This window comes from Raphanus sativus, chromosome 3 (genome assembly GCF_000801105.2).
Source record: "Raphanus sativus cultivar WK10039 chromosome 3, ASM80110v3, whole genome shotgun sequence".
Lineage (NCBI taxonomy): Eukaryota > Viridiplantae > Streptophyta > Magnoliopsida > Brassicales > Brassicaceae > Raphanus > Raphanus sativus.
The window spans coordinates 3,994,881-4,005,189 of NC_079513.1; the positions used below are offsets into that span (position 1 = coordinate 3,994,881).

Here is a 10,309-nt window from a genome sequence, read left to right on the forward strand (position 1 = left end):
GACAATATTATGAAATATTCAACAGTTAATTAGTATTATCATGCAAAAATATAACACATCCACTTACAAGTGCGTGAATCTAAGGAAAACAATGGAAAAGTTTCATATCTTTCTAATAGTTATAAGTTTTCATTACAATCACCCACACAACACAACTTATTGTTATTATATATCCTTAGCTCAAGAACACATTATTATTATTGACAACACAAATCTTGTACATCATTTATTCCAATATCCATATATCTGTGTGTGCTACCTCATGGGAAGAAAAAATGATGTGTCGTATAGTCAAGCCGAAGGATGGCACATCACGATAACATTGACCGAGTCAGACATATGTTCAAGCGATACTTTAACGATACCGAAGGAACTAGTAGAAGCCAAGTTATTCCCTTGACGGAGTGTAAAACGTTCCGCTGGATTGTTAGAACCCAACTCGTTTGAGATGGTGCATCTTTATGAGAATGAATCTGAAATAACAACAGATGTGTCCATGAAACGTGACGAAAATGAAAACTTCAAACTTCATGGATGGTCGTTCATTCCGAAGAAGAAAAATTTCGGAAATTGTGATGTTGTTGTATTTTGGTGGGATAAGAATTATGGTAGACTTAATTCCGAACTACTCATGATTGCTAATGATTCTCTCTTAACCTGAATGTTCTATTATGCATTACATTTTAAAACGATTTCCGATTTTTCTGATGTGTTGATTCATTTATTTTAGTATCATTTAAATGCTGCTTCTATATATCCTGCATGATGTTCATTTATCTATTTGTTTTTTTTTTTTTTGATTTTTTTTTTTGAATGAATGTTAAATTGATTCAAAAAAGAGCCTTATTACAACTAGTGCATACTGTTTTTTGCAATAAACCTTTTGAACTCTACTCCTTTACAAAATGCAAAACCTATTTACATTCTAGTTGTAAACCAATAGTGCATCAACTCCTCCATGCCTTTTACTCCCTTTTACGCACCAGGCTGATTCTGTTTCTAATTCCCTTCTCAATCTCCCTTTTAAGAATTTCTAATGGTATCATCTTCTCCCCATGTTTCAACTTATTCCTCTCCCTCCATAATGCATATAAAACTGCTTGGAAAGCATATCTGATACAAAACAAAAACTTCTTCTCCCTGTTTTTATCAGATATTATTAGCATTAGCTCAGACCAATCAGTAGTGTAGGAGTTCCCCAATATCCCTTTAGCAATGAATTCCCAAACTTTAGCAGACCGATCACAAGCAAAGAACAGGTGATTTCTCGATTCAGAACTTGTTTTGCAGAGGACACAAACATCATCACTTCCCCGACTCCATTTCACTACTCTATCCATGGTTGACATTCTATCCCGAACTGATAACCATGTCATGAAAGCATATTTTGGAGTGGTTTGTGAGAACCAAACACCAGCAGACCAAGTACAAGGAGGATGCTTAACTCTCAGCATATTCCAAGTTTCCATGGTAGAGAAATCTTTTTTATACCCAGAGTCTCTTTTCCAAAGCTTAACATCTTTTTCTCCTTGGGGAAGCTTAATCTTTAGATTATTAATCTCCTGTTCAATATCATTCAGAATTTCCAAACGATGCTTCCTTCTCCTACGTCCACTTAATAATACCTCCTCCACTGTGGCATTCTTCCCTACACCCATATCTATAGCTCCTCTTGCTCCCAATAAATCAAAAAGAACTCCCTTCTCTGACCAATTGTCAAACCAGAACGATGTACAGCTCCCATTTCCTACTACAATCTCGTAGAAAGATTTAGCTACACTCCTCAGCTTTAACATCTTATGCCACATCCAAGAACCACTCTGCATATGCACATTGACTTCCCAAAAGCTTCTCCATTTAAGCAAATTAGCTCTAATCCATTTGCACCATAAGGACTCTCCTACTAACATTCTCCAGATCAGTTTGAGACCATACACTCTGTTGACTTCTCTTAAGTTTCTGATCCCTAGACCGCCTTCATTCTTAGTGCAACAAATGTCTATCCACGCCACTTTAGCATTTTAAGATTTCAGAGAGGGTCCTGTCCATAAGAAAGCAGAGCATATCTGTTCGATCTCTTTGATACAACTGCAAGGAAGCCTAAACACTGACGCCCAGAAATTCACTATGCTAGTGAGAACAGAGCTTATTAGCTGAAGTCTACCAGCATAAGATAAGAACCTGCAGGTCCAGGAGCTTATATTACCTCTGAGCTTCTCTAACAGCGGAGCATAATCCTGTTTCTTCATTACTTGTGTCAAAAGAGGAAGCCCCAAGTATCTAACAGGAAGCTCTCCCACTGCAAACTTAAAATTTTTCAATATACTCCTCTTCTCTACCTCCGGGATTCCTGCCATGTATATCGTGGACTTCTCTACACTGATACTCAACCCAGACCACTTCTCAAACTCATCAAAAACTGAGAGAGCTCCTTGAACAGACTGCTTCGATCCTTCCACAAAAACCATTAGATCATCATCAAAGCACAGATGAGTGATCATCAGCTTTTGACACCCTGGATGAAACTTGAATTTCCCCTCAGCCACCGCTCTATCTATTTTCCTCGATAAAACATCCATACATAAAACAAATAGATACGGCGAAAGTGAACATCCTTGTCTAAGCCCTCTCGAACTTTGGAAATAACCCGCAAGATCTCCATTGACTTGAACCGAAAACGAAGGGCTCATAATGAAGAGTTCAATCCAATGGATAGTGTCTTTTGGAAACCCCAGAGTGCTTAAACACTTCAACACAAACATCCATTGCACCGAGTCAAAGGCTTTAGATATATCTATTTTCATTACGCACCTTGATGAGACAGTGTCCTTGTGGTAGTCTTTGACAAGTTCCGAAGCTAATAAGACGTTCTCCATGAGTAAACGACCTTTGACAAAAGCTGATTGGCTCTCTGTGATGATCCGAGGAAGAAGTTTCTTTAGCCTATTCGCCACAATTTTTGAGACGACTTTGTATAGCACATTACAACACGCGATTGGCCTGTAATCTTTCATTTCCAGAGAGTCCAGCTTCTTTGGTATCAATGCCAAAATAGTAGAATTAACCCCCTTAGGAAGGAAACCGAAATTGAACACTGACTGCACTGCAATGGTGAAATCCTTAGCCAACACAGACCATGTAGACTTGAAGAACTCTGCAGGATACCCGTCAGGGCCCGGGGATTTGTTGTTAGGCATGGCAAACAAAACTTTCCTGATTTCTTCTTCTGAAACTTCTTTTTCTAACATCCGACAGTCTTCTTCAGAACATCTGAAATCAAGCAGATCCTGCAACTCATCCTCTTCAATTTCCTGGAAGTTTTCAGGAGTACGGTTGAGAAATTCAGAGAAAAAACTCACTGCCTCCTCCTTAATCTCCAAATGAGTATTCACCATAAGCCCATTCTTACATCTGATTTCTCTGATCATATTTTGAGCTTGTCTAGACTTGATAGCTCTGTGAAAGGTCTTGTTATTTTGGTCTCCAATGTCTAGCCAATGAAGTTTAGCTCTTTGCTTTAAAAAATCCTCCTCCAAACTATTTGGCATTAATAAAATAAACTAATTTGGAATTTGAATAATAGAGTGTCAAGAGAAATACTAGTACAATAATTATAAATTTCTACGAATAGCCATAATGTTTCCGTGGCAATATAGAAGTTCGTTCACATACCGTGCTCAGAAAAAAATTCACTGTTCAAATTTCTGTTTTATCACGGGATTTTTTGTCGACCCACAAAAATTTTCTACTAGTGAAATGTGTAACTTTTTCCATAATGTCAACAAAAAATATTAGTGAAACCGAAGTAATCCATTTACCAAAATAGGGCCCAAAATAATACATATCAGAACTGCGGGCGTAACTTTTTACTTATGTTAAATAATTTTCAACGTTAGAGCTAAGTACCCTTAAATTAATACATGTTTAAGTAAACTACTAATGGACAACACTAGCATAATCTTGCGATAAATTGTCGAAAATCCAAATGTAGCTTATTTTTTACTTTTCCCTTTGAGAAATGTGTGTATGAAGAAAAATGGTAAATAAAAACATAGCCATAGATAATATAAGTTTCAAAAGAAAAAAACACCAGTTCCAAATATTAGAATCCAAATTATTTGACGAGCAACGTAAAACCATTCAAAAAAAAAGAAGACAAAACATAACTAATCTTGTTCATGAACATAATTAATTGTAATGATTTTGAATTAGATTTTGTAAAGGCTAAATAAATATAAGATAAATTTAGGGTTTCTAATGACACATGTACCAAGGATGAGATAGAAGCCTTATTCCATTTAATAACTTAATTTTGACAAACCAATCTGGTTTGAGTTAATATAAATAAAACGTCACTTTAGGCGTCTCATAGCTTACAAAGAAAACACCCAAAAGGAGCATTATGTCTATAATACATTTTCTTTCGGAGCTGTGGCGAAGCCAGACCTTTCTTTCAAGCGAGAACTTTTTAATACCAAGATTTCTCTATTTTTTGAAGAAAGGGAACTTCTCAGGACGAGAAGAGTTGGAATCGAAGCAACAATGCAATTTATGTAAAAACTCGAGTAAGAAAATATCAAGTTAATTTTGGGTTAATGAATCTATAAAAATGTTTGTTTACCTTTTTAGCCCCTTTTTGTATATAATAAGTGACATTTCCCGTTAAGAGTTTGGACAGTGCAAAATAAACTTCTTAAGCCAATTAATTTATATAATACATTCATTCATCTTTCCATTGTTATTTCAGACAAGTTCTCTACTATATTAAACAAAATAAACATTCAACTTAAAACCATTTTGATGATAACTGGACTGACCTATTCCTCTTTAAGAATATTAAGTAGATTACATTAGTTATTTGACCTGCAAATTTAATTACAAAAAAGAATTTGGATTTTATTTTTTGTTACTAAATAATATTAATAGAAGAAATATGAGATACTTTGGTAGATTATTTACCATTTATAATCTTTTAAATTATGTGTCCTTTTATAAAAGACACATGTTCAATATATAAAATGCAAAATGAAAAGGCTCGAGAAAATTGACAACTTTAATCATAGTAAATGCAAATATGTAAAATATTTTTAATATTCCTAAGATAATTATCTGCATTTTTATTATATATTAATATAGTATATTTCAGAAAATCAATTCACTTTTAAAACATATCAGATTCAAGATAGTAAAATATTTACATATGTTAAAGATTAAAAAATATCAAACAAAACTAGTTTTATCATGCCTATATATAAGAAATCCACTTACTAGCTCATGAATCTAAAATATTAAGTGGATTACAAAAACAGAATTTTGACTTTGTTTTTTGGTTAATAAATAATATTAATAAAATAAATATGATATAGTTGTAGATTATTTACCATTAATAATATTTTAAATTATATTTCCTTTTATGAAAGACAAATGTTTAATATATAGAATGCAAAGTGGAAAAAGGCTCGAGAAAGTTGGCAACTCTAATTATAGTATATGTAGATATATAAATAGTTTTGATATTCCTAAGATAATTATCAGATTTTTTGATATTTATTAATCTAGTATATGTCAGAAAATCAATTCACTTTTAACAAATATCATTTTCAATATAGTAAAATATTTACATATGTTAAATATTAAGAAATAAACAAAATTAGTTTTATCATGCTTAGAATATAACAAATCCACTTAATAGCTCATGAATCTAAGGATATCAATGCAAAAATTAAATTCATATCTTTCTAATAGTTATAAAATTTTCATTACAATCACCCATACAATACAATACAATACAACTTATTTTTATTATATATATCCTTAACTCAAGAACACATTATTATAATTTACAACAAAAATATTGTATATCATTTATTCCAATATCCATATATCTGTGTGTGCTACCTCATGGGAAGAAAAAATGATGTGTCGTATAGTCAAGCCGAAGGATGGCACATCACGATAACATTGACCGAATCAGACATATGTTCGAGCGATACTTTAACGATACCGAAGGAACTAGTAGAAGCCAAGTTATTTCCTTGGTGGAATGTAAAACGTTCCGCTGGATTGTTACAACCCAACTCGTTTGAGATGGTGCATCTTTATGAGTATGAATCTGAAATAACAACAGCTGTGTCCATGAAACGTGACGAAAATGGAAACTTCAAACTTCATGGATGGTCGTTCATTCCGAAGAAGAGAAATTTCAGAAAAGGCGATGTTGTTGTATTTTGGTGGGATAAGAATTATGGTAGACTTAATTTCGAACTACTCATGATTGCTAATGATTCTCTCTTAACCTGATTTCTCTATTATGCTTTACATTTTAAAACGAGTTCGGATTTTCTGGTGTGTTGATTAAGTTATTTTAGTATCATTTAAATGCTGCTTCTATATATCCTACAATGTTGTTCATTTATCTATTTGGCATTAATAAAATAAATTAATTTGGCATTTAAATAATAAAGTGTATGAGAAACACTAGTACAATAATTGTAAATTTTGTACGAATAGCCATAATATTTCCTCGGAAATATAGAAGTTCTTTCACAAACTGTGGCTCAGAAATATATTCACTATGAAAATATCAAGTTAATTTTGGGTTAATGAATCTCTAAACATGTTTGTTTGCCTTTTTATCCCCTTTTGTATATAATAAGTGACATTTCCTGTTAAGAGTTTGGAAAGTGGAAAATAAACTTCTTAAGCCAATTAATTTATACTAGATTTTGACCCGCACGCCCGTGCGGGTGTATATTTCAAAAATATATTACTATTTATTTTTCATGTCAATATCAAAGTTCTATAAAAAATTCAAATCTGAAGAACCGAACAGATCACGATCTGAAAGAGTAATACCAAACCCGAACTAATATATTTTTTTATTTATAGATTTTAAGAAATTCAAAATATATAATGAATTTTTAAAAATAATTTAAATGAATTATCCAAACCTGAACTGAACCCGCAAAGATCCGAATATAATTAGAACTGAAATTTAGAAATATCTGAATGAGGCTGAAATCTTTGACTCCGGAAACCCAAAACCCAAATAAATCTGAAATGAACCCGAATGGATACTTGAACGCCCAGCCCTAGTCATAATCCGAACTGAAATTTAGAAATATATGAATGGGGCTGAAATCCTTGACCCCGGAAATCCGAAACCCAAACAGATCCGAAACGAACCGGAATGGATACATGAACGCCCAGCCCTAGTCACTATTATGTATCATATATATGTTATCATATAATTAATTGTATTGTTCCATCATATAAATAATCATATAATTAATAGCATTTTATATGTATCATCTTATAAATAATCACATATATTATATTCTTAAAGTTTAATATGAAATATAAAAACCATAATTTAAGTTGGTATATGAAATTAATCTTTTTGTTGTATTTTCTTATATATATTGAAAACATTTTTAATAATTGGTTATTTGAAAATATTTTAGTAAATCAATTTTTAAATTATTATTTTGATTTGAAATATATATATATATTAATTTAAAATTTAATTTTATGTTTTATTTTAGAAAAAATGTTTTTAGGTAATTAGATTAGTCCATTTTGTATATTTTAAAACTGATATACTTTTATCCATGTTTCAAAATTTTAATTTTTGCATTAGTTTTTTATGAATTATTATTAATTTTATGATATTTTTTCTTTGAAAATTGAACTCTTGAAATTTTTATATTTGACTAAACTAAAGAAGGTAAAAATACTGTTTTAAAAAAATATATAATATACTATTTATATTTCAGTTTGTGTTTTATTTTCACCATAAAGAATTGTAAATAAAAAGAATTATAAATATAGTGACAGAATTGTAAATAAAAAAGAAACATAGAATGAAAGTTGTTTAATTTATTTAAAAAACAATGGATAAATTTTAAATAAAAAGAAGTATTAAATATGTTATTCATTTTCTAAACAATTTTTATTTGTTATTAATTTAGTGAAAATACAATGGTTAAATGTGTAAATTAAAAAAAAGTATACATCTCTACTATCTATGTTTCCAAACATATCTCATTTATTCTAATATCCATATTTCCAAACATATCTCATTTATTTATTATCATTGTTTCCAAATAATCCAATTGTGTACTTCAACTTTAATAATATAGATAGATTTAATCATACAATATTCTTAAAACAGGTTAACAAACTTAGAATATACCAATACAATATGTATAATCATACTAATAAATTTACACATCACCAGATGACATTAGGATAAATAAAAGAATTTAGCATATGCCCGAATCGACTCTCCAAAATAACTACCTCTATTTTTTTCTATTAAAGCTGATTTTTGCAAGATCATACAAACAATATTAAAAAATATTATAGGTTTTTGTAATGTTATTGATTTAACTAAGCAACATAATTATATTAACAAAAAAGTATAGAAACAAATAGATATCTATAATCGTAAGTTCATAACTAACCATTTATAATATAAAAAGATATTTTGTTTCTATACATTTTAGGATGCTTAAAACAGTGACAACAAATATATAAAGAAGACACATGGGTTAGTTTACAAATAAGTTTCGAAAGTGGAGAAAATCCTTTACAAATTAAACCCATTACAAACCCAAAAGATAAAGATGATAGGGATGAAGGCAAACCCAAATATTTAGTTGGTTTATTTTAAGTGATTACGGTTGATTAAGGTTGGTTAAGACAATGGCATGATAATGTAATTATTAGGGAAAAATTAGGGTTAATTTAATTTTGTACTTCAGTTTTAATAGTTTAGATAATACACAAATTCATCTTTCCATTGTTATTTCGGACAAGTTCTCTACTATATTAAATGAAATTAGGATTCAAATTAAAACAATTTTGATGATAACTGGATTGACCTATTACATACAACTCTCTTCTGTACTGCGCTCTCGAAGTGTGCTTGTTCCCTCCCTCTTCCTTAACATAGGAATTGTGAATTAAATTTTTAAGAATATTAAGTAGATTACATTAGTTATTTGACCTGCAAATTTAATTACAAAAAAGAATTTAGATTTTATTTTTTGTTACTAAATAATATTAATAGAAGAAATATGAGATACTTTGGTAGATTACTTACCATTTATAATCTTTTAAATTATGTGTCCTTTTATAAAAGACACATGTTCAATATATAAAATGCAAAGTGAAAAGGCTCGAGAAAATTGACAACTTTAATCATAGTAGATGCAAATATGTAAAATATTTTTGATATTCCTAAGATAATTATCTGCATTTTTATTATATATTAATATAGTATATTTCAGAAAATCAATTCACTTTTAAAACATATCAGATTCAAGATAGTAAAATTTTTGCATATGTTAAAGATTAAAAAATATCAAACAAAACTAGTTTTATCATGCCTAAAATATAAGAAATCCACTTACTAGCTCATGAATCTAAAATATTAAGTGGATTATAAAAACAGAATTTTGACTTTGTTTTTTGGTTACTAATATTTAATAAAATAAATATGATATAGTTGTAGATTATTTACCATTAATAATATTTTAAATTATATTTCCTTTTATAAAAGACACATGTTTAATATATAGGATGCAAAGTGGAAAAAAGCTCGAGAAAGTTGGCAACTCTAATTATAGTATATGTAGATATATAAATAGTTTTGATATTCCTAAGATAATTATCAGATTTTTTGATATTTATTAATCTAGTATATGTCAGAAAATCAATTCACTTTTAACAAATATCATTTTCAATATAGTAACATATTTACATTTGTTAAATATTAAGAAATAAACAAATTAGTTTTATCATGCTTTTTTTTTTTGAGCAACTTAAATATATTAAAAAACCCCCAAGCAGAGTGAGAGTGATAGAGGCAGGCCTTTGCCAACAAATCAGAAGGCCCATTCTCTTCTCTTGAAACAAAAGAAATGCAGCAAAACATAAAGGATGAAGATAGAACATCGATGTCCGATAGAACTCCATAGAGCTTCATCGGCTTGGAAATCGAGTTGATCGCTTTGACAAGCGAAAGAGAGTCTGAGCGTAGCCAGATTTTGGTGATGCCGAGTTGTCGTGCATGTGAGAGCGCTTCCCGAATCGCGAGACCTTCCGCCATGAGAGCCGAGGAGACACGGCTTTGGAATCTGCAACCCTTAGGAGCGATCATCGTTGTGGGTGAGGAAGAGGTGTCGAAGATCCAAGCAAGACCCGCATCTAGGGTTTCCTTCTTCCAGGCTGCATCGGTATTGCAAAGCACTGTATTGGGAGGAGGAGATGGGGGTCTTCCTGCGATCTGAGTTTTCTCCGGCAT

General features: G+C 30.7%; 1 protein-coding gene across 1 annotated transcript; it reads right to left on the reverse strand.

Annotated features, from left to right (window-relative positions):
• Positions 1-965: 965 nt before the first annotated feature.
• LOC130509891 (uncharacterized) lies at positions 966-10,309 on the reverse strand. The gene is made up of 3 exons (XM_057006201.1): positions 9,959-10,309; positions 2,207-3,311; positions 966-2,011 (listed from the first exon to the last, which is right to left on the reverse strand). Exons 1-3 carry the CDS (start codon positions 10,307-10,309, stop codon positions 966-968), a joined length of 2,502 nt encoding a protein of 833 aa, XP_056862181.1.

Excerpts from the sequence above, each read along its gene's own strand:
- LOC130509891 (XM_057006201.1), bottom strand. The coding sequence starts at position 10,309 with ATGCCGGAGAAAACTCAGATCGCAGGAAGACCCCCATCTCCTCCTCCC. Across the intron at positions 3,312-9,958 it reads GAGTTCTATCGGACATCGAT|GAAATTGAAGAGGATGAGTT; the intron begins GTTCTATCTTCA and ends GAAAACTTCCAG. Across the intron at positions 2,012-2,206 it reads GCTGTTAGAGAAGCTCAGAG|TGGCGTGGATAGACATTTGT; the intron begins GTAATATAAGCT and ends AAAATGCTAAAG.